This window comes from Desmodus rotundus, chromosome 4 (genome assembly GCF_022682495.2).
Source record: "Desmodus rotundus isolate HL8 chromosome 4, HLdesRot8A.1, whole genome shotgun sequence".
Classification (NCBI taxonomy): Eukaryota; Metazoa; Chordata; class Mammalia; order Chiroptera; family Phyllostomidae; genus Desmodus; species Desmodus rotundus.
This window is the reverse complement of record NC_071390.1, coordinates 126,067,343-126,092,963: the sequence shown is the minus strand read 5'-3', so window position 1 is coordinate 126,092,963 and position 25,621 is coordinate 126,067,343. Positions and strand designations below refer to the sequence as shown.

Genomic DNA, 25,621 nt, shown 5'->3' with positions numbered 1-25,621 from the left:
GCTGGCGGGAGACCTAACGTTCTGTCCCGGTCCACGTCCAGCTTCTCCTCTCATGGGAGTCTTCTAGTGGTGCGTGCCCTAGTGGCCTTTAAATACTCGACCCCTGCCCGCAAAATGCAGCAAATGCTTGGGAGAGAGAAAGCAAGACTCTTATTCACGGAAGAGGGTGCAGGGGGGAGAAATGAGAAGAAAACCACTCCAGGGGCGGCAGGACAGAAACCTTTCCTGTTATCTGTAACACGCCTGGGGCCTTACTGAGAGATGCCCCTGCCCCTGGGGGGATGAAAGCGCTAATTTCCATCCTCTGAGGTGTGCCGTCCAGGAGGATGGCTTGTAGCCTCTGGTTGAAGCAGGTCCCAAATTCTCAGGTCCCTGTTCGGGAGCCAGATGTGGGGGAGCTTTGCCCGCAGAGCCCCCAGTCCACCGTGGATGAAAATAAATCTGCCAAGACATGATCTTCTTGGAGAGGAAAGATGGCCAATCTCTCAAAGGAGAAGGACCAGGAGCCTTTTCCTCATTGGGCTTTAATTGGGTTCAATTTGCACAGGAATACAGGTAAAGCTCATCAATCATTGTCAGGCAGTAAGGATCAAACAATAGATAACATACAAAGAACTCTGAGGGCTTATTCTGAGTCAGGGTCAGTTAGCTAAAGGGCTATAAAACTTTGGGAAACAAACTCATTTCAGGCTTGAACCCTTATCAGAAAATTGAGGATATTCTTAGCAATGCAGGTTTCATGGGATTTTATTCATTCTTTCTTAGGCCTGATCACCCAGGGGAACCTGCCCTTTCCAGCACAGGGTTGCACTGCCCTCTGTCATTGTTTTAGGCTTAAGTCAGGCAGGGGAAGTAAGGCAGCCAGGAGATTAGGAGACTTCATGCAGACAGAATGAGGACTCAGGCTATGTCAAAGCTGAGGGGTGAGGGTCCATCACCCCCTTTTTCTATAGCCTCTCAAGTGCTTCCCATGGTCCTCATGACCATGCCTGTCTTAGGTCATCCCTCCCTTGAGGAATCTTACCCATCATTGGCTAACTGGTCAGGCTCAGGGCCAAGCAGGGTAAAGTAAAGTGTGCACAGGTGGCGCCCCTGCCAGGGAGATAAGCTTTGTCTCCTTAATGGCTCATAGTCCCAAAGTCTCTGACTCAGCCTTAGCCATGGGGGATTATAGCTTCTGAAACCAGGAAGGGCGGACTCCAACACACAAAGGCTTCCAAACTGAATCAAGAAAAAGCAAAAAGCCTGAATAGACTGATAACAACTAGTAAAATTGAAGCAAAATAAAAACCTCATGGCACACAAAAGCCCTGGATTGGATAACTTCACAGGTGAATTTTACGAAACATTTAAAGAAGAATTAATTCCTATCCTTCTCCAATTATTCCAAAAAATTCAAGAAGGAAGACTCGCAACCTCATTTCATGAGGACAGTATTATCATAATTAGAAAACCATGTAAAGACACAACAGAAAAAGAAAACTATAGGCTAATATCTCTGATGAATGTAGATGCTAAAATCCTCAACAAAACATTGGCAATCCAGATCCAGCAATACATTAAAAAGATTGTACACCGCGATCAAGTGGGATTCACCCCAGGGATGCAAGCATGATACAACATTTACATACAAATAAACATAATAAACCAGTTAAACCAAATGAAAGACAAAAACAACATAATCATATCAATAATTGCTGAGAAAGCATTTGATAAAGTACAGCACCCATTTGTGATAAAAAAAAAAAAAACTCAGCAAGGTTGGTTTTGAGGGAGGATGACTCAATATAATAAAGGCCATAGATGAGAAACCTACGGCCAACATCATATCCAATGGCCTAAACCCAAAAGCTTTCCTCTGTACATTAGGAACAAGACAAGGGTGTCTGCTCCCATCACCTTTATTCAAAATAGTATTTAGTTCTAACCAGAGTAATCGGACAAGAAAAAGAAATAAAAAGCATTCAAATTGGAAATAGGAAATAAAACTGTCATTATTGCAAGAGGACATGATAGTGTACATAAAAAACCCTATAGTCTCCAACAAGAACTACTCGACCTAATAAGTGAATTTGGCAAAATAGCAGGTTATGAAGTCAATATTCAGAAATCAAAGGCATTTTTTTTGTACAACAATGAAATATCAGAAACAGAATCCTGTAAAACATTCCATTCACTATAGCAACAAGAAAAAAAAAATAAAGTACCCAGGAATAAACTTAACCAAGAAGGTAAAAAACCTATACTAAGAGAACTATAGAATATTGAAGAAAGAAATTGAGGAAGATACAAATAAATGGAAGTATATACTGTGTCCATGGACTGGAAGACTGAACATCATTAAAATCTCCATACTACCGAAAGGAATCTATAGATTCAGTGAAATCCCCATTAAAATACCAATGGCATAGTTCACAGATCTAGAATAAATATTTCAAAAATTTATATGTTCCTCAAAATGATCCCGAATAGCCTCAGGAAAGTTGACAAAGAAGAACAAAGTAGGAGGGGTCACAATACCTGCTATCTAACTATACTACAAGGCCACTGTAATCAAAAGAGTCTGGTACTGGCACAAGAACAGACACATAGATCGATGGAAACAAATAGAAAGCCCAGAAATACACCCGTGTCTCTATGGTCAATTAATATTTGACAAAAGGGGCAGGAGCCTAAAGTGGAGTAAAAATAGTCTCTTCAACAAAGGGCATTGGGAGATCTGGACAGCTACTCACAAAAAAATAAAACTAGACTACCAACTTACACCATACACCACAATAAAATCAAGATGGATAAAAGAATTAAATATAAACCATGACACCATAGAAGTCGTAGAGGAAAATATAGGCAGTAAAATTTCAGATACCCCACTCAGCAATATTTTTGCTAATGTATCTCCTAGGGCAAGGGAGATAAAAGAAAAAAACAGATGGGACTACATCAAAGTAGAAAGTTTCTGCACAGCTAAAGAAAATATCATCAAAATGAAAAGGGATCCATCTGTGTGGGAAATATTTTTGCCAATGATGCCTGAGACTTGAGTTTGATCTCTAAGCTATATAAAGAAGTCAAATGACTCACCCTGGGGAAGACCTATAATCTAATAAAAATGGGCAAAGGATCTGTACAGACACTAATCCAAGGAGGACATAGAAACTGCTCAGAGACATATGAAAGGATGCTCAACATCACTAGCCATCAGAAGGATGCAAATTTTTTTTTGAGAGATGCAAATTAAAACCACAGTGAGATACCACCTCACACTGAGCAGAACAGCCATCATTAAGAAATCAACAAACAAGAAGTGCAGGAGAGGAAGTGGAGAAAAGGGAATCCCAGTACACTGTTGGTGGAAATGCAGACTGGTACAGTCACTGTGAAAAGCAGTATGGAACTTTCTCAAAAAATGAAAATGTAACTGCCTTTTGTTCCAGTGATTCCATTGCTGGGATTATATCATAAGAATCTCTGAAACACTAATTCAAAAAACTTATACACCTCTATGTTCATAGCAGCATTATTTACAATAGCCAAGTGCTGGAAACAGCCTAAGTGCCCATTGGTAAATGAGTGGATCAAAAACTATGGTATATTTACAGAATGGAATACTACGCAGCAGAAAGAAAGAAGGAACTCCTACCTTTCGTAACAGCATGGATAGACTTGAGAGCATTATGCTAAGTGAATTAAGCCAGTCAATGAAAGACAAATACCATATGATCTCACCTATAAGATGAACCTAATGAATGAAAACAAATGAGCACAGTAGAATCAGATGCACGGGAACAGGGAAAAGTCTTTCAGTCGCCAGGGGGGAAGCTGGAGGGGGACAATGGTGGAAAGAAGTGGAAGGGACTAATGAAAGAACATGTATGAATGACCCATTGACATAGACAACAGTGTGGGGACTGACAGTGGGAGTGGGAGGTGGATTGGGTGGAGGACGGCAAAGGGGGAAAATTGGGACAACTGTAACAGAACAATAAAATAGTTTTAAAAACCCTAAAACACTTGAAGACTGCTATGTAAATAGGCACATATTATGTGCTTTTGAGGCCTGCTTTAGACTTCTTGGTGAACTTTGGGCAAGTCTCTGTTTCTCTCTGGGCTTCAGTTTCCCTTCCTCTCACTAATCTTCTGTTTTTCCTTGAACATTAGCTCATGATCACTCACTGCAAAAGGCATGAGCTCAAATCTGAGAAGACTCATTTTAATAAATTGTTATCATCATCAATTATTTTCAAGAAGTGGTTATTTCTTCAGTGTTACTTTAGTCCTGAAACCCTTCAACAAATCCCCACTCTCTACAGAATACAACTCATGGTCTCAAGGAGCACAGCATGCTTTGCTTTTCATTATCTTACTTCCTTCTCTTTCTCTGTTCTCATCTCCATCTACTCCTTTTGTGTAATTCATGGCCTTGATTCACTACTTGACTTTGTTGTAGTTACTTGTGTCTGCTATCTAAGACCCTTTTCTTCCTCACTTTTTAGCCTATAATTCTCTCCCCTATTGAGGTCAAACTATTTGTCTAGCTTCAAGATCTTAAAAGGACCCATATGTTCATGAAGATCCTCTCTGGCCCACCTATCCAACAAAAAATTAAAGTATTTGTGAGTTCTATTTCTTTTGGTTGTAACTCTGTCCTACTGGATCTTGACTTATCAAGTTAATCCCCACCCCCTCCATATGTTTCAGCCATTTCTCACCATTTGCTTCTTTCTTTTAAGCTAAAAATCTCTGTCCTAAAATTACTTTCATATGATTCTGGTTGTTCCTTTAGTTATAGATGCTGTTCCATAGGTGGCCTTAGTTCTACTTCTAAAATCTTTAAAGAGTTGTGTTGCCTTTCATTCTTTAGACATTACTTACTTCTTAACCACTTTGAGTGTATCTCAATGGTTACAATGATGATGACCCTATATGTCCACAAATCGCTTCTGTTTCCACATTCTTCCAAGTCTGTGTAGTATTTTCACTCTTGCCTTTACTTTTTTTTTTTTTTAATCCAGGTATCTCTTTCCATGGCTCCAATGACCCTCTACTTCCTTCTACTCAGAACTCTCCATTATTTCCTATTTCCTTCTGCTAGAAATAGGGCAGACCTGAGTTCTATTCTTAGGCAATTTATCTTTTGACTCGCCACTTTTTTCCCTGAAGGCAGTTCATTTATTCCTTTGCCAGAAAATAGAAATTCATTTCTACACTTGTACATATGACTCCATTTAGCATCATAGTTAATTCACATCACTTCTTAGACACATTCAAACTTACCATGTAGAAGATTTAACTGAGTATCTGCTTTCTAATTTCAGCTGGATTTCCAAATTGGCTTATAACATGGATAACTTTTCAATTACCCTGGCATACTCTATGATTCATCTCCCTGACTTCTCAGATCTCTCTTCTTTTAATGTCAGTTTGCTTTCCATTGCCTAAGATGCCCTGCATCATTTCTGTAACTGAGGTCATCATAATGTTTATTATAACAACCTCTCTTTCTAGGTTGCCTCAGATATTGACATAAAGACATATATTCCAGAAAATTTTATAATCCTTTTTTCTTTGAAATCTCTAATATCTTCCTTATTTTTACTGAATTATATTACAGTGCATGTTTGAAATGTAAAAGCAGCCATGATCTGACTTCATCAAAACCCTGTAACAGCCCTGGGTGCTATGGCTCAGCAGATTGAGTGCTGGCCTGCGAATCAAAGGGCAGCCAGTTCTATTCCCAGCAAGGCACATGCCTGGGTTGTGGGCCAGTAGGGGTTTCCCCAGTAGGGAGTTTGTAAGAGGCAAGCACACATTGATGTTTCTCTCCCTCTCTTCCTGCCTCCCCCTCTTTCTAAAAATAAATGAATAAAAATCTAAAACAACAACAAAAACAACCCTGTAACAGTAACTTACATACTCTGTTCTGTTTTCTAAAATACAGAATCCAGCAAACATGGTATATCACTGTTCAAGCACCCATATTTCTGTAAGTAAAACTAATTTATTCACATTTAATTATGTTTCAAAATGATCCTCATTCTTTTAAGTTTAGACTAGAATAATAGCACCTTAAGGACCAGAACCCCTGCTTACACTCAGCAAAAGTGCCCATTACTCCAGTGTGGGCATAACAAATATGCATGTTTAAGCCCAAATGCTACAGTGGTAGATACATTTTATAACAACATCTCAGGGAGTTAATACATGGGCATTGCATGTAATCAAATAGAAACATATGTACTCAGATGTGACTTTAAATGGCACCTTTGCAATGAACAAAATATATGGATTTTGCAAGTTATGTAACTTATTTGTGGCTCAGTATCTTCATAGAAAATATGAAGAGGAAAGCTCATGAAGCTCATAATGTCCCCCACAAGTGAGATCTTGAGGACCCACCAAGTGCTAGAGTCCTAATTAAGTCTGAACTTGGGGATTGAGCCAGAGGGTCACTGTCCTCCAATGATTGTCTTCAGTTACTAGACAACTACATTTCCTGGACAGATTTCCTTTGCCAGATGTGAATTGCTTCCTTGTTAAAATGCTTCCCAACATTTCTGAGGACAGATATTAGGCAGAAATCATTTTCTACTAATGCAGACTTCTTGGAATTGAAGCTACTCTTGATTTTATTTCAAACCACAAAATTAACATGCCATCGAATACAGTATATAAAAAGCCACAAAAACACACAGACCATCATCCACTTAGCTCCTCCTTCACTTCTTGTCCTCCACCTTGGAAAAGAGGTAAATATTTCACAAATAAATTTGATGTTTCTTCTCTGTAGTTTTATTTCAACTAGGTTGAGATATATGAAGAATTTGATTTGTAAAATATATGTTTTGAAATAAAGGTATTTAAACTATACTGACATTATTCTCAACAATTAGGTTTAAAAAAGTATCTATGAGGATTTGGTGAAAATTACAAAGCCAAATAAGCTTTATGAGCCCAAGAAAATGTAGCAATATTTTTAAATTATGGTTATATATTTTTTTAGTTTAGGGTAGTTAACAGGTTATATTAAATATCTTATTTGTGAATTATATGTGTCCCAATTTGATTAAGTAATTAAAGTTATAACCAAATATATTTAAATTATTTTTGGAAATTATTCTGAAAGTTTTATTCAATAGGTTGTCATAAAGGTAACATATTTTGAATAAAGAGATTATGGGAGTTCTTAGAAACATATACTATTTGAAATGCTTATAAATAATATTTTTAGGAGAGGTATGCATTGAACTAGTTTACAACATATAAAATCCCATGTTATTGTTCAATTTAAGAAATTTAAAAAATAATAAAATACACAGGAAAAACAGAATTCAGTTAAAAAGAAACTAAGCTTTACTTTATAAGAGAAATTTTAGAATAGAAAAAACTTGAAAAGAAAAGAGATTTTAAAGAAAGAGTATATTAGACTCTGTATTTCAATAATAAGGTTTGTCTAAAAATTAGTATATAAAATGCTAACCATGAAGTATAGAAAATGCAATGAGATATTCCCTACTCATAAAGATCTCTAATATAGTAACATATTTTTGTGACCTGAAATGAAAAATTAATTGGAAACATATAGAGGTCTTAAGCAAAGTAAAATGAGTAAGAATTATATAGCACCGATGAGAAAAATCCAGAAAACATATTTGCCTAATGAAGAGAAATATTTCAGCCTTAAATATTACAAAGTATATTTTGCACATGAATTAGGAACTTGTTCATGAAATATTTATATCAGAAATTTACTTTATAATTCTAAGATTGCAGAGTGTATGTCAAAGTATTTTATGGCACAAATATTTTTTTTAATTAGAAAATATTTGGAGAGCATTATGCTAAGTAAAATAAGCCAAGCAGTGAGTGACAAATGTTTTATGATCTCACCTTTAACTGGAACATAATCAACAGAAGAAAAAAGCAAACAAAATATAACCAGAGACATTGAAGTTAAAAACAATCTAACAATAGCCAGAGGGGAGGGGGGAAGGGATAGTGGGGAGAAGGGTTTTCAGGAACTACTATAAAGGACACACGGACAAAACCAAGGGGGAGGGTGGATGCAGGGGAGGGGTGTGGGTTTGGCTGGGGTGGAATAGAGGGGTGGGGAGAAAATGCAGACAAGTGTAATTGAACAACAATAAAATAATTAAAAATAATTAAATAAAAAAAGAAATTATGGAGATAGAAGAAAATGAAACAGTACATTTTGCTCAAAAGTGTTAACATATATTTTATTTTATGCTACAATAATAAGTAGTCTGCTTTGGGAACTGGGAAAGAGAACCTGATCCTTTGGTAAATCATCAAAAAATCTGAGAAAATAAAAGCATGGTGTATGATCTCTAAAGTTATATGGCACAAAAGAAAAAAGACATCATTAGGTGTGTGGTGATGAAGACTGAGGGGTGGCTACATGTAGAGAATAAACAAATGTATCAGTGCTATAAAAACATCTGGACAAATGCAGCAAATAAGTGAAATGCTCAAATAAAATCTCAATCTTATTAGAAGAAAGAAGATATGATTGAACCAAATATTCATAAAATTTCTTCATTTAATAAAGAAAAGGTAAAATAAACTATAATCTTCTATATACATGTTATTTGCATTTTTTGCATTTTTAAATTATTACATTTTTATTGAACAATAAAAATGTTGTTCAATTTTATTGTTGTTCAATAAAAATGTAAAAATTAAAATCATTCTGTTCCCGATGGATATGAGGATTCATCAGGGCTGAAACATTAATATTTTGTTCATTGCTTTAAATGCAGACCCTAGACAGCATTGGGCAATTAAGAATGCTGAATAAATATCATTCATTTTGATGAAATGAATCAATAAAGAAAGCTTTATATATTTAGAATTGTTTTTCTGTCTTTCAAAACACACATTATACTGTCAATGAGATAAAAAAAGAGTGAGGTGGGGTAGAGCTGAGCTGAAAGTGCGGAATGGCTTTCACTGAAGTACAAAGTTGACAAGTAAGCCTAAGGAGCCACAGAAGGTTTTCACGTTGGTTATATAATAAAACTTCCATTAGTAATTTTTCTAACATATAGTCACTTGGCTTTTTTAAAAGAGAGATAAGCCTACTTAATTAAGAAAATATATCACATTGACAACCACAGTACTTTTTCCCTCTCACAGGCCTTGAGCACCATGAGGGTCCTCATCCTTGCCTGCCTGGCGGCCCTTGCCCTTGCAACGGAGGTAAGAAAATCTCTAGATAATTAACACGAAGTGAAATGTCTTCCCATGTGAAGAGAACAATATAATCAATTTCATAAACGTACAAATAAAGCAGAATTTCAGCAGAATTTATAAAAATTCTTTAAAGAAAATCATGTACATTCACTCACTATTTCAACAGTGTCCTTTAGGGCCACAAACCTGAGTTAAATTTCATCAGTCCCTAAAATAAAAACAAACTAGCAAATAAGCAAAACAAAAGAAACAAACATTGAAGAGAGTAATACTGCACAAGTACAATGGCGTGCGTGTCCAGCCTACATGGATATACCATCCAGTGATGAAACTCATGCACCTCTTACCCTGGGACGTGTGGGGGCAAATCCTACCTGTCTGTCCAAAGACATCCAGAGGGTGAAGTATCAGGCAGTAACCATAATTACAGACATATGTGTAATCATAATAAAAAGTGTTTGATACATATTACAATAACTCCCTCTCTGTTACCCATCAAATATGTTCTTCCTTCAGGTAAAATAAAAACATGCCATTTAAAGTTACCAAATGTAAAAGTCATAAAACACAATTACCTTTCGAGGCTCCCAAAAAACATACAACATTTTTATTTCTTAAATTTGTGAGGGAGATAGCTCTGCATAATGAAGGTGAAAAGTAAGTAGGAAAAATGAGTTAGTTATGGAAACTAAATGGTGTTTTCTTTTTGTTTTTCCCCCCATAAGGAAGAACTCAGTGTATCCAGTGCGGTAAGATTTTTTATTCAGAGAAAAATTTCACCATAAAATAGTAATGTTCTTTGGTGATCCAGTTGTTGATTTTTCTTTTTTTCTTTATAGACTGTAGAAAGCCTTCCAAACACAGAGGTAAGACAATGTTCTTTCTAGGGCAATTCCCAGTTTTGGAACAGTAAAACACTGTAGACTCTCTATATTGTGTTACTTAGGGCATTTAATCAATGCACTAGTAACTTATATATAAGTTCAGATGTAAACTTCCATTATATATGTTTAAGGGCAAAATAAATGTCAGCAGAATTCAGTATTCAAGCAGTTCTGTGCTGGCTTGCTGATTGAACTTGTGTCACTGTGCCCCACCCCCTTCTTTACATGAACTGCACAGTCTTTTTATCTGCCTTGAGCTGTGTCCATGGTGACCTCACTCACTGTTTTGACATTTATTGGTCGCCTTCTGTGGATCAGACATTGACTAGGAGCCACAGTACGAACTGAAGAGAGGCTGCCCATAGGAAAGAACAGGGATATAGGAGGTGGGCGGACATGCAAAGGGACATACTGTGTAATTACAGTAGTCACTTTAGTGACTAAGAGGCAGTGAGACTTGGTTTCAGTCTTAAATCTGCTTGTGGGAGGCAGGCGGATACTCATGCTTGCGCCACTTTTGGGTCTGTCAACACCTGTTAAAGGTTACATGGGTAAACTTTGTCACAAATGTTATCAGGTTCTTGGGGAAAGTATTTAGTTCTTACAATTCACTTGAAGCTTAAACGTAACAAATAAACTAAGAATGATTCACAGAATGTATTGAGGGTTATTATAGTTGCTGATTAATGAGTTACATTCTTATAGAATCAGATGGTACATTAGAGATTGATTGTTGTCACAGAGAGGGAACATAGTGAGAGAGAAAAACAGCACCTATTAAATGCCTTTTTCTGTACTCTGTTCATTAATTTTCTGTTCCTTTTTTCTATTATAAAAATGTTTAATTTGTAATTGAATTTATTGCGGTGACATTGGTTTGCAAACCAACACTCCGTTTTTCTTGACTGCATTCATCTGTCTTGTATAGAACTCCCTGATGTAGAAGAGGGCAATGTATGAGTTTTACTAAGAGTCCTGAGTTTTTAATGATGTTGTCAAGCAAGGTGTCCACATTAACCTTTTAAAGGCCTTATTTTCTGATTTATATGGGCAAATAAAAAATTTGTGAAAACGTAACCTGATTTTATTTTATTTTTCTGAAGGAATCCATTACACACATTAACAAAGTAGACCTATTTATTTATTTATAGTAAATTTATTGAGGTGATATTGGTTAATAAGACCATATAGGTTTCAGGTGTACATTTCTATGACACACAATCTGTACATTGCATTGTGGGCCCACCACCCGAATTCAATCCTCTTCCATCAGCGTGTATGTGCTCCCTTTACTTTCTCCAATCCTGCCAACCCCCTGAGCTCTGGGAACCGCCATACTGTGTGTGTGTATAAGTTTCAGTTTGATATCCCACACAAGGGGGGTATCGAACCTAGTATTTCAATGTGCCTATTTTCGTAATTTCCTACATTCAATTTTTACAGATTATACCATTTCTTTTCATGTGGTTTGTTTTCTAGCAGAAACCCGAGAAGTTTGAAAATGACAAAGAGCAGCAAAGACAGGTAATTTGTTCATGTCATTTCTAAAATTTTAAAAACATATAATAGATACAAAAGATGTTCATGATTAGTTTAAAGAATTGTAATAAAATAAATGCCAGTGAAAGAAATGACTTTATCGATATATTTTAAGACATAAGTTCATTATTATGATCTCTTTGCAGAAAATAAATACTTAAGAATAATTATACATCTGCTCACTTCACTAATGGTATATCCGTTTTTCATAAATGCATGCTGGCATATACATTTCCAGGCTGGGAACAAGATTCCCCTTATTCTCACAATAGATAGGCTAATGAAAGAAATATGAAAGCAATATGGCACAAATCTTAATTTGATCATTGATTAGCTCGACAACCTTGGCCCCAAGTTGCTCTGTACTTCAATTGCTTCATCTGAAACCTGAAAATGTTCATAATCCCTTAGGGTTGATGAGCTGACACAATAAATATTCAATGGTATACATTAAACTTGTACATGCTTTATACCAACATTTATGAGCACCTGCAGTTAAAGAATTTCCATTATGCAGATGAGAGCAGTGAGTGAGATACAGGACAATCAAGTACACAATTGTGTGCCAACATCACACAGGATTTTAGTAACTGAGCTTCTTTAAAGTGAAAGACTTTCTCAGAAAACATGAAGTTCTTCATTTGAGTAAATTACACGTGTGATAACATATTTCTCTAACTGTAATATTTTAGTGTCCTGTTCTATCAGTGGAGTGTGTTTGTTTGGAAATTACAACAAGTATTTTTCTAAATCAAAATAAATGTAACAATTGATGCTTCTTAAAGACTTACGGTAACTACCATCTGCCAAGGGAAGTAGTGCTAGAAGTTAGCTGGTGTAGAGTAAATCCTTCAATTAAACCACAAATTAAGATTTACTTTTCATTAAAACACACAAAAGTAATCCTGAAGTCATTTCTCCGATTATTTTTAAAATAAATCTTCCTTATGAAAACAATTTGGTCAATTATTGCTACATTATGTTGAAAATCCCATGCCCTCTCAATACCAAACTGTACAGCTAGCCAATAGTTACCTAGCTATTGAAGGCAACTGGGAAAAGGAGAAGTGAGTTTGAAATCCCCAAACATTGATTTCAGTTTGATCTTTGTTCACTTATAAAGGAAGTGGGTTAATGAGAAATCCATCAATGAGGATTTAGCTCATTAGTCTTTGTGTGACCCCACATAACTTCTTAGCCAGCATAAGTAAAAGATTTTTTTACTCTCCTTTCAGTCCATTATGATTGTTCAAAAGAGAGGAGGTTAATTCATCATGAATGGCTATTATAGGTGACTCAAAGATTCACCTATACTCAAAGATTATAGGTGAATAATCTTTGGACACCTGGACTCAAAGATTCTTTCTCCTTCTCTCCAGGATGAACACCAGGACCAATTCCAGTCCCTTGTCCAGCCACAGCCTTTTGTCTATCCTTTTGCTGGGCTCAACCCTTACACTGCCCTTCCACAAAATGTCCTGCCTCTTGCTCAGCCTGCTGTGGTGCTGCCTGTCTTTCAGCCTGAAGTGATTCAAGGCCCCAGTACTAAGGCAACCATCTTTCCTAAGCGCCATGTGATGCCATTTCTTCAGTCTCCAGTGGTGCCATTTTTCCAACGCCAAGTCCAAAATCTCCCACAGCTTTCTCTGCCTCTGCTCCAGCCCTTGATGCACCAGGTCTCCCAGCCTCTTCTTCAGACTGCCAGGCTTCCTACTCAGCCCCTCCTGTCCGTTTCTCAGCCCAAAGCCCTGCCTCTTTCCCAGCAAGTGATCACCTACCCCCAGAGAGATATGCCCATCCAAGCCCTTGTGCTTTGCCAAGAGCCTCTGCTTGACCCTACACAGGGGTCCTACCCTGTGACTCAACCTACTGCCACAGTTTACAATTTACAACAAGTAAGTCCTGATTTACCAACTCTGCTGTCTTATTCATGGTGTTTATATGATGTTAGAAGGAGTGAGAAATACAGAATAAATGAATAAGTGAATAATGCATGGAGCAAATGTACAATATTGAAATCAGGGATTCTCAACACTAGTTACACAATAAAATAACAGGAATTTTTCCCCCAAATCCCATTGTCTACTCTTACTCACAGAGATTTAGATGCAATTTTTCTGATTTTCTATATAGAAGATCCTGAGCATTGGAAGGAAATTATTTCAGAGATTCTGAAACAATTGAGCTGTTGAGAATATTGATAAATAAGTACTAAAGGCAGAATTAAATTTGGTAATCCGGATGTGAAATAAAGAATTTTTATTATTTTCTACTGTTTTGAAGTTTTCTTTTTTTTCCATATCTGTTCTCTGTATGCTTTAATTCACATCTTATTTTTGTTATACGCCCATGGGAAGGCAAATGATATAGATGGTTATTTCATTAATCATACCATTTAAAAAATTTTTATTTTTTATTTGCTTTTTTAGAGAGAGGGTAAGAGAAGGAGGAAGAGAGGGACAGAAACATAGAAATGAGAAACATCGATAGGTTGCCTGTAATACACACCCCTACTAGGCAGTGAGCCTGCAATGAGGCAGAGGCCCTGACGAAAAAGTGAGCCAGCAAACTTTTGTTTTGAGGGATGACACTCAACCAGTGGAGCCACAATGGTCCTGGCTCACAGAATTAATAGAAGTATGTTTGTCAAAAAGTGAATTGTTTTATTGATTGATTGATTGATTATCTATTTATTTTTTAAGGTTTAAGAAGATTTCAAAGTTTTTTGTCCCTCAGATTTGGTAAGCTTTGGGAATTTGAAGATTAGACTAATTATGTTTAGTTAAACATTTTTACATTTCATTAACCTGAATAAGCCCAAGTAATGAGAAACTCCATTACTAAATAAGTTCAATAAATATGAACTATTTATTAATGATCAATGTGTCAGGGACGTCTGATTAGTTGACTATTACGTACTCACCTGAAATTATGTATTTACACTTTAAATAATTTTAAATTTAATAGTGTTTTTGACACATTTGTTGTTTGTTTTAAGCGCTATGTCCTTAAGCTCGATTTTCATCACTTTTAGGGCAAACTAACTGAAAGCAGTTTTTTCTACTTTTATGTAAATATGTTTGAACCTTTAAAAAAATCAACTTGCAGTCTCATTTCTACCTTAAGTCCCATAAAATTTTATTGTTTTCATTTCATTTAAAATGTAGATGTTGTTTTTAATTCATGGGTCAAAATAAAATGAATTACACTCTGAGGAATGAAAAGGGTAGAGAATATAACTTTGAGATTCTTAAGGTACACAATTTTTAGTGATTATGTTAGAGTAGATATTTCATTAAAACAATTCGAAGTGAGAGGTTATTTGGTCTTGGAGACTTTTCTATGCAAGATAGGGCACAAGTTGGTACCGCAGCAATAAAATGTTTCTAAAGGGTTAGTTAAACTAAAATTACAAATGGAGAGAGGGATGTATGATTATATAATAAAACAACTAATTCCATATTTGTTCTCCATTCCCTAGAATTGACTGCGACTGGAAATGTGACATGTTTTCAATGTTCATATCAAGCCATCAGAAAATTAACAATTTTTAATGATTCTACATGGATAACATGAAAATGTATTTCTTTATTTACTTTATTGTATTATATAGCATTCATCTGAATTTGTATTCAACTCGTAACCTCTATTTTCTGAATTTTAATTCAAACGGTACCATAGGATGCTGATTTTGAGTTGGAAGTACCATAACCATATGAAAAGTATGTCTAAAACTAGTTTCTGGAATTGTACTTGTTATCATCGTTTCCTAGGCAGTCATTTCAATAAATTAATCCTTTATGCATATTTCAGTTTTCCTGTGCTTATTACAATTCCTGAAACCTAGTTGGCCTCTTTAATGTTAACTTCAGATTCTTACTGTTGTTAAAAGTAGCTGTGGAAAAACACGGACAACAGTGCAGTGACTGATGGGGAGAGGGGCATGGTTGGAGGTGGAAGAAGATATAGGGGGACAAATGGTGAGGGGAAAATATAAATAAACAGATACATAAAATATTCATGGGAGAGTTGAAATAAAGTGGAATGCTTTGAATTGAATATTAAGAGATATCAAAGAGTTAGGAAGAAAGATGATCACATGCTGTTTTTGCTCTAGAAAGTCTTGGTTCACACCCCTAGTTCCAGTTAAAACATTACACCTTCAAAAGTACCCAGCATCAGATGTCAGGTTTTGTGGTCACCCTGGAGAAAAAAAGAGTTTCAGTTGTGAAATCTGATGCACAGCTCTGTAGAATAACAGTTAAGATGAACGTTAAAAGTTACTTGATTTTTGGAACTTCAATGTGCACATCTATATTACAGCCAATGCACAGGGTTTCATTGAAGTTTTAATGTGGTAAGTGTTCCATTGCCCCATATTACTGACAACTTCTGTCAGAGCTGCAAGAGCCAGGACCACTGTCAGAATGAGCTGGGATCCTTGCCTTTAGCCAGTAAGGCCCCCAAACCAAAGGCTAAGAGGAAGCTCTGATGCATTGAAGTTGATCCACCTGAGTTGACTCAGTGATTCATCTCTAGCAATTATTCCATCTTTCCTGCATCCTCAATGTTTTCCTCACATCAGGATCAAGTGCAAACCATACTTATGCTATGCTATCTTCCATCTTTAATGAAAAAATTTCCATCTTAACAGTATACTCCATATTCCCCCCTGTTCTTCAGGTTAATCTATGGCAATTATAATGGAAGTAGCTTTACAGCTTCTTCAATTGTCTCACATGTTACTCTGTCATAAACCTGCTCCCATGAAGCTTTTGTTTCTACTGAAACCACTTATTTTTACAATGTCACCAACAACTTTCACCTTGCTAAAATGTGTTTATCTTACCCTTCCTTTCAGTGCTATTTGTAGAGTTGATCATCCCTTACACTTCAAAATTATACTTCATTTCATTTGAGATCCTAAACCCTATAAACCCTCACTTTCTCTCTTAACCCACTAGTGACTTCTTTGCAAGTCTCCTTCTGATATTTCCCTTTCTCAGACTTTCAGAGTTGGAGTACCCTTGGATTCAGCATTACGCAGTCTGTTATCGATTTTTTCAATGTCTTTAGGCCCATCCACAGTCTATGAGCATCTGAATGTATATCTTCAAACTTATTTCTAGCCTCATCTCAAATACATGCATGTCACTTGCCTTCTTATACTTCACAACTGAGTATCTATTTAATATCTCAAATCTCGCCTGGCCAAGCATAACTTCATCTGGATCCAATGTCTAACTTGCTTAAATTCAATTGAGTGTATGTTGTGGGGAACCATTCCAAGTGTGGGAAATGTGGCTCAGCCCCCACTCAGAAAAGCCAGTGGGGAGCGAGGTTGGCAGGCAGGACCCATGTCCATGGATAGGTTCTCCCATAGGAAATCAGGCCTGCATTGTACCTAGACTGCTATGAGACTTGCTCTTGCTAAAACTCCCTCACCCTGAGGCAGCAAATGTTTACTGAGTATCTTTATCTTCCCAAAATCTGAGCTAGACCTTCCAGGTATGGAGCATAGCCCATTTTGACCATTTCTCCTTTTACATTGCAAATATCCTTTTTTGATGTATTCAGCGACATCCTCTCCTTTGTCTGCAAAAGATAACCACCCAAAACAAACCTATGCGTAGTAAATGAGGACCATCTTTGATGTAAGGGGCCTAGAAAAACAATAAAAGCCTGTCCAGGTGGGGTCTTGGGGCCCTCTCTCTAACTTGGAGAGTGACCACACAGCCCCTTTTTCTCCACAGTATTTCTGTAGTCCGTATGTATTTGTATATTGCAACCACAACACCAGATCCTACGGGTCAGGATCCAGGTCAGTATATCAGTAAGAAAGGCAACTGATACAATACTATGTAGGCAATAGACTTGAATGGGCATTTCGCTAAAAGAGGAAATCTTAATGGCCAATAAATATCTGAAAAGGTACTTAACAACATTAGTCCTCAGAATAATACAAATTAAAGCTGCCATATAATATCACGAAACAACCATCAGAATGACTAAAATTAAAAAGAATTGCCATACCAAGTTTTTGCAAAAACAAGCAAAAGGAATTCTAAACAATGTAAATTGGCACAAGCACCTTGGAAATCAGTGTCCGTCTCTGTCAAAGATAAACATTTCTATATCTCATGACTAGTGGTTTCACTCAAGTATGTAGCAAAGAGAAATATATGTGCACTATACAGATGTATCCAATGTTATTAGTGAAGTGCAATGTTATTAGCATTATTCTGAAGATCTTATACGAAATCAACAGCAATGTGAATCAACAGTATTTTGCATACATAAACTGTAATATACAATAGAATGGAATATTATACTGTGTGAGTGACTGCCACACAAACCAACTTGGATGATTCCATATAACTACTATTGAGTGACAGTAGCCAGACACAAAATAGAACAGGGTTTACAACCCAATAAATAACTATTAGAATCTATAAAAATTAATTTCTGGTGAAATAAGTTAGACTAGTAGTTATCTGAGGGATGGTGGATCTTGACAGGGAACGTCAGGGTGCCCTCAGGTACTAGTGGTATTTCTTTCCATTAACCTGGATGATGGATGCTTTGTAATGATTCATTTTAATATGTGAGTTTTATTAAATGCATGTTTGTAGCCTTAAAAGTTTTAATGTATATTGTTGGGAACCACCCTGCCTGGTTTCAGAAGCTGTAGCCTATGGCTAAGGCTGAGTAAAAAGACCTTGGGACCATAAACCACTAAGGACACAAAGCTTATCTTCCCACAGAAGCTCAGCCTCTGTACCCTTTCCTTCACCCTGCTTGGCCCTGGGCAGATGACTAGTTAGACAATGACGGGTAAGTTTCCTCAAGGGATGGACCACCTAAGACAGGTAAGGTAAAGCAGTTGCCGTCAGGGAAGGACTTAGGGAACTATACAAAAGCGGTGATGGACCCTCACCCCTCGGCTCTGTCATAGCCCAGTCCTCATTCTATCTGTAAAAAGTCTCCTAATCTCTTGGCTGCCTGCATTTCCCACCTGATTTTAAGCCTGAAACAACGCTGGAGGCAGGTGTGGCCTTGTGCTGGAATGGGCTGTTTTAGGGGCAATCAGGCGTAAGAAAGAATGCATAAAATCCTGTGAAAACTGCTTTGCTAAGAATACCCTCAATTTAAATTATAAGAGTCCAAGCATAAAATGAGTTTTTTCCCAAAGTTTTATGGCCCTTTGGCTTCACTCTATCTGTCTGACCCTGACTCAGAAAAAACCCTCATGTTTCTTTGAGTGTTATCTATTGTTTGATGACTACTGCCTGACAATGATTGATGAGCTTTATGTACATGTCCTGTATTCCTATGCAAATTAAACCCAATAAAAGCCCATTGAGAAACAGGTTCAAGGTCCTTGTCCTCTGAGAGTTTGGCCACCTTTCCTGTCTAAGCAGATCATGTCTTGGTAGATTTCTTCTCATCTGTGGCAGTCAGGATGGCTCTACAGGATAGAGCCACACAAAGTATATTAAATTTAAAATCATGTGTTTTTTCTCCAGTGTCTTGTCCATCTGCTTTTTCTTCCCTATGGAGGGGCCTCACCATTTCAGCATAACCTCTTTGCCTTTGGACTTGAATGCCTTTCAATAATAGGGCATAGGACCTGGATTCCTCAGTAGCTGTGGAGTGGCTGGATAATACTATTGTGAGCTGCATGAATTTAGCCTTATTGGAGTGAAATTTGAAAAATAAGAAGCAGGATATGGGAGAAAACTTGCAGCTTAATTCCTGTTTCATTCTCTTCTCTGTGTATTATTCAGAGGTCCAGTTCTTCTGTGCAGCCTGTGTTAGTTACACAATCATTGACTAAGTTTTTGATGGCTGAAAGGATTCATGGGGTTTGAACAGTTTACCTGACAGAACAGCTTTATTATGGACAATGAATGAAGCACAACAACATTAGGACAAGGATATGTGTTAAAAGAGGCACTGAGAGCTCAGGAACAAACTTATTTGTCCTTGCACTGCTTGGTAGCACAGAATAAGCTTTATCCCCATGTCTTAAACCACAAATGGAGGGCCTGCAAATCACCTCATTCCAGAAAGCTTAAATCTATTTGTTGTGAGGGTGTTTTACATAGTCCTCCAGGCATATTTTATCCACATGAGCATCCTTAATGATTACTGAAAACCAGCCCCATTTCAGTGCCCTACTCCTGGATTCTACTGAGCCTGGTGCAAACCATATGCGGTTATTACTAAAGAATTCTGAAAGACTGATAATATCCTTCCCTAAGCAACTCACAGACATATACTTGAAGAGTAGTATTTATCTTTCAAAGGACCAATAAATCCAGGAGCTGGTTCTTTGAAAGGATAAAATTGACAAGTCTTTCACCAGATTCATCAAGAACAAAAGGGAGAAGACACAAATAAATAAAATCAGATCAAATAGGAGAAATTATAACTAATACCACAGATATACAAAGGATTGTAAAAAATTACTATGAACAACTATATGCCAAGAAATTTGAAAACTTGGAAGAAATGGACAAATTTTTACAAAAATATAATCTTTCAAAACTGAATCAAGAAGAAGCAGCAAGCCTTAAGAGAACGGTGACAGCTGGTGAAGTTGAAGCAGTAACCGAAAAACTCCCATGCCCAAAAGCCCTGTACTGGATGGTTTCACAAGAGAATTTTACAAAGCATTTTAGGAAGAGCTGATCCCTATCCTTCTCAGAGTATGCCAAAAAATCCAAGAAGAGGGAACACTCCTAATCTTTTTCTATGAGACCAGCATCATCGTAATCCCAAACCAGACAAAGACACAAGAAAGAATGAAAACTACAGGCCAATATCGCTGATAAACATAGATGCTAAAATCCTCAAAAATATTGGCAAACCATATCCAGCAATACATAAAAAAGTCATACATCATGATCAAGGGAGATTCATCCCAGGGATTCAAGGATGGTACAATATTCTCAAATCAATAAATGCAATATATCACATAAATAAAATGAGAGACAAAAATCACATGATCATATCAATAGATGCAGAAAAAGCATTCGATAATACTTACCCATTTATGATAAAAATACTCAGCAAAGTGGGAGTAGAGGGAGCGTTCCTCAACATAACAAAGGCCATATATGATAAACCTATATCCAGCATCATACTCAATGGGAAAAAACTAAAAGCTTTCCCACTAAAATCAGGAACAAGACAAGATGTCTGCTTTTACCACTTCTATTCAACATGGTATTGGAAGTCCTAGCCACAGCAATGAGAGAAGAAAAAGAAATAAAAGGCATCCAAATTGGAAAAGAGGAAGTAAAACTCTCATTGTTTGCAGATGGCATGATAGTGTACATAAAAAACCCTACAGACTCCACTGAAAAATCTATTCAACCTAATAAGTGAATTTGGCAAAGCAGCAGGATACAAAGTCAATATTCAGAAATCGAAGGCATTTTTGTACAACAATGAAATATCAGAAACAGAATTCAGGGGAAAAAAATCCCCTTTGCTATAGCAACAAGAAACATAAAGTACCTAGGAATAAACCTAACCAAGGCAGTAAGAAACTCATACTCAGAAAACTACTAAACTCTGAAGAAAGAAATTAAGGAAGACACAAATAAATGGAAGCATATGCTGTGTTCATGGATTGGAAGAATTAACATCATCAAAATGTTCATACTACCCAAAACAATTTATAGATTCAATGCAACCCCTATTAAAATACCAATGACATATTTCACAGATATAGAACAAACATTTCAAAAATTTATATTGGACCATAAATGATCCTGAATAGCTGCAGAAATTTTGAGAAAGAAGAACAAAGTAGGATAGATCACAGTTCCTGATATCAAACTGTATAACAAGCCCACTGTAGTCAAAACAGTCTGGTATTGGCATAAGAACAGACACATAGACAAATGGAACAGAACAGAGAGCCCAGAAATAAACCCAAGTTTCTACGGTCAATTAATATTCAACAAAGGGGGCAAAAGTATAAAATGGAGTAAAGATAACATATTCAACAAATGGTGTTGGGAGATCTGGACAGCTACATGCAAAAAAATTAAACTCGATCACCAACTTACGCCATACACAAAAATAAATTCAAGGTAGATGAAAGACTTAAATATAAATCATGACACCATAAAAATACCAAAGGAAAACATAGGCAGGAAAATCTCAGATATTCCACGCAGCAATATTTTCACCGATATGTCCCCTAGAGCAAGGGACATAAAGGAAAGAATAAACAAATAGGACCTCAACAAAATAAAAAGCTTCTGCACAGCTAAAGAAAAGAGCAGTAAAATGAAAAGAGTACCTTTTTCTGTTTTAATTTTTTCTTTTTTATCCATTTTATTTAGAAGTGTGATATTTTAAGTGACTTTATTTTTTTAATTACAGAAGACATACAATATTGTATTAGGTTATGGTGTACAACAAAGTGATTAGACATTGTATAACTTACTAAGTGATAACTTTGATAAATCTAGTACCCATCTCAAACCATATATTGATAGTACGGTATTATTGACTATATTTCCTATATTGTACTTTATAACCCATAACTCTTCTGTAACTGCCAATTTGTACTTCTTAATCCCTTCACCTTATTCACCTGTCTCCCCAACTTCCCTTGTATCTTGCAACCTTCAAAATATTCTCTGTATCTGTGAGCCTGTTTCTGTCATTTATTTTGTTTCTCAGATTCCATGTGTAAGTGAAATCATATGGCATTTGCCCTCCTCTGTCTGTCTTATACCACTCAGAATAAAACTCTCTAGTTCCAACCATGTTGTTACACATGGCTAGATTTCATGTATTTTTATGACTGAGTCATGTTCCATTAGAAATGGAAATACAAAAAATATAATAAAGAATATATATTATAAAAAGAAAATGGAAATATGAGACAAATATGAAATATCTCAGTTACTTATGTTTTAAAACTTTAAAAATTGATATACTTTAAAACAAAAATAATAACCATGTGGTATGAGTTTTAGTGTATCAAAAACTTAACAAATATTTGACAGTGACAACACCAAGGGAGGGAAGTCGGCACATGAAGGTTACTGTTGTAAGATTCCCTATAAGGATGGCTAATAATGAAAGAAGGAGGGAAGGAAGGAAGGAAGGAAGTAAGGAAGGAAGGAAGGAAGGAAGGAAGGAAGGAAGGAAGGAAGGAAGGGAGGAAGGAAGGGAGGGAGGGAGGGAGGGAGGGAGGAAGGAAGGGAGGAAGGAAGGAAGGAAGGAAAAGAGAAAATAAGAAAGAATGCCCAAAAGAAAACCAAATGATAAGTATTGGTGAGGTTGTGGACAAAAGGGAACCCTGGCACCCTGTGAGGAAGGAAGTTGACACAGCTATGATGGAAAATGTTATGGAGGTTCCTCAGAAAATAAAAATAGAACTACCAACTGATCCAGCAATCTCACTTCTGGGTATTTACCCAAAGCAATTAGAATAAGGCTCTCAAAGTGACACCTACCAGCACTCCCTTGCTGATACAGTATTGTCACAGTAGCCAAGATGTAGTAATAACTTAAAAATGCATCACTGGATGAAAAGATAAAGAAAACATGGTATGTACATAACTAATATATTATTCAGGTTTAAGAAAAGGAAGTATGCCATTTAGAGCAAAATGGATAGATCTGAGGATATCATGCTAATATAAATGTGCCAGATACAAAAAGAAAAATATTGTATGATCTCATTTATATGTAAACTCTAAAACTGCCAACTCATAGAAGCATTTAATAGAATGGAAGCTTTCAGGGAGGGGGGTGGAAACAGGGTTGTGATGTTCAGAGGGTACGAAGTTTCAATTGTGCCTGATAAGAAAGTCGTAGAGACCTACTGAACAACATAGCTCTTATAGCTAACAATATTGTATATGTACTTAAAATTTGCTAAGAGGGTAGATTTTATGTTATGTGTTCTTACCATGCACAATCTCATAAAATAAAAATAATAATCAAGGGAGCAAGAGTAAACTTTGAGAGGAGATGAACATGTTTGTGTCCTTGATGATGGTGATGGTTTCCTGGATGTATACTTACCACCTAACTCATATCAATACTGTATTTTTAAATCTGTATTAAAATGTTTGCATTGCTTTAAGCTACTAGGTTTCTGGTAGTTTGTTACAGCACCAATAGGTAACTAACACAGGCTATGTAGAAGTTTTGTTTTATAATAGCATGGAATCTAATAAGCTGAATGTTGATTCTTTTCACTTACAATTTACTACTGTGTAATTTGGAATAAGTAACAATTCTGTTCAATGTATTTTCTATGTGAATGCAATAATACTCAATTCAACAGAACTGTGTAAAGATTTAATAATTAGTTGTGGGGAAGCCTTTAGCCCCTAAGCATAAAAAGTGACAATAAATGTGTTTGCCACTTTTAAGTATTTGCTGTATGTTGAGTATTGATTGCATGGGTGCCTTATATTTGTTGTTGCATTCATTCTCCAGCACCTCCTGTAGGGTGTCACCACATAAGATATAATGGATATCACATTGGTTGTTACTTGGCCAGAACCATGTTATCACAAAGTAAAAGAGTCGGTTGAAACATCTGAAAAAAAATATGTAAGTGTAAGCATATCTCTTTGAGTGGTAGGGCATTGATTGGTTATTTTAAAGCTAATACTCGAATCTAGCCCTTCCAAAAGAAAACCACAAAGCAGAGTTATTTGTCAGTGCTTAATTTCATTAATAGTGACTAATTAACATGATGTTGGCATGACGTCTGCCATTTAAAGCCATACACATTTAGAAGCCGTGCTGTACTTAAACTTTATAAATAAAACTCACAGTGGTCACAAATAGTGAGTCAAGCGGTTAATTATATATGTGTATATATATGTATACATACATATACATGTATACACATATGTACATACATACACATAATTATGTATATGCATATACATGGTTAATTATATACATATATAAAATTAACTGTATATATTTATTAATTGTAGAGGCAGAGGCTATAAAGAGCAGAGGAGAAAACAAATGGTTATTCTTAGGTTTTGAATCTTAGCAAGTAAGTACAAGGCAAAAATGAACTGAGAATGGAGGAGAGGCACCACAAAGAGTTTCATTTTTGATTTGATCAGTTTCAACCTGCTTTTACACATCAGTCAAAATATGTAAACTGGAGTGTCTAAAAGCAATTAAGGAGAAAGCAGACAGTATATGTAACTGGACATTCTGAAGGTAATTAGCTAATTACTAATAAAGGAAGGAAGCAAAGGAATAAGAACTTGTTGAACATAATCAACCTGGGAGCATAAGCCTGCTTGCTTAGCTGGGAAGATATGCCTTAAAACACTCCAAATGAGCTCAGGGCTGCCCCTCAGTGGCTATTAACAACCCTTCCTCCACCATACTGGGAAGAAGGCCAAGCTTTACAATATTCTGATTCTACTCCCCCCAGACAATGGGTGGAATAAGCACATGCAAAATACGAGTCAAAATGGTGTAGCCTGAGGTGCTCTATGAGGCATGCAAGATAAGAACCCAAAGGGAGACCATAGAGGCATTTCAGTCTACCCTGGGGAAAGAAGGCATTGGTTGGGAAGTGGACCCATTTGAAGCCCTTAAAAGCTTTGGAAGTTGATTGGTTATTTCAAGAAAGGCCTGGTCTCCAGGCAAAGATATACCCACTTGCCCCATTCACTGACTTGTTCTCTCCATAGTGACTGTGAGGGTCTGGTAGCCCTATGTACTCCAAATGCAGACTCCAGGGGGAGGCTGGGTACAGCAGCACAGTCTGGAACAGCAATAAATTAACTGAATGGGGGCTGAGACCACTTGGTAGGTGACTGTGGGCTCCAAAGACTGAGCTTTACCATGAAACAGAAACTCTAGTCACTGGCCTTTGTTTTGGCCTTGCTGAAGACATATTTATACTTTTTCTTTGGAGATACAGATGGAGAAGTGTATTGAAAACCCAGGGGGAAGCCGTGTAATTT

The 25,621-nt window shown here is 36.6% G+C and overlaps 1 protein-coding gene across 2 annotated transcripts; it reads left to right on the top strand.

The window, feature by feature from the left end:
- The first annotated feature begins 6,714 nt into the window (after positions 1-6,714).
- Positions 6,715-15,440, top strand: LOC112320643 (beta-casein). Of its 2 annotated transcripts, none has more exons than XM_053922783.1 (8): positions 6,715-6,746; positions 9,154-9,216; positions 9,936-9,959; positions 10,050-10,076; positions 11,577-11,618; positions 13,013-13,528; positions 14,336-14,374; positions 15,115-15,440. In XM_053922783.1, exons 2-7 carry the CDS (start codon positions 9,166-9,168, stop codon positions 14,339-14,341), a joined length of 666 nt encoding a protein of 221 aa, XP_053778758.1. In that variant the 5' UTR covers positions 6,715-6,746; positions 9,154-9,165; the 3' UTR covers positions 14,342-14,374; positions 15,115-15,440. The 2 variants fall into 2 exon arrangements, with proteins under 2 accessions (XP_053778758.1, XP_053778757.1); XM_053922782.1 differs by having other exon boundaries at positions 11,574-11,618.
- The last annotated feature ends 10,181 nt before the right edge of the window (positions 15,441-25,621 follow it).

What these genes read in the sequence shown, in the direction of transcription:
- LOC112320643 (XM_053922782.1), top strand. Translation starts at nt 9,166, where the DNA reads ATGAGGGTCCTCATCCTTGCCTGCCTGGCGGCCCTTGCCCTTGCAACG. An exon ending in AAAGCCTTCCAAACACAGAG is followed by an intron (nt 10,077 to 11,573) that starts GTAAGACAATGT and finishes TTTGTTTTCTAG; the next exon opens with CAGAAACCCGAGAAGTTTGA. An exon ending in ACAAAGAGCAGCAAAGACAG is followed by an intron (nt 11,619 to 13,012) that starts GTAATTTGTTCA and finishes CCTTCTCTCCAG; the next exon opens with GATGAACACCAGGACCAATT.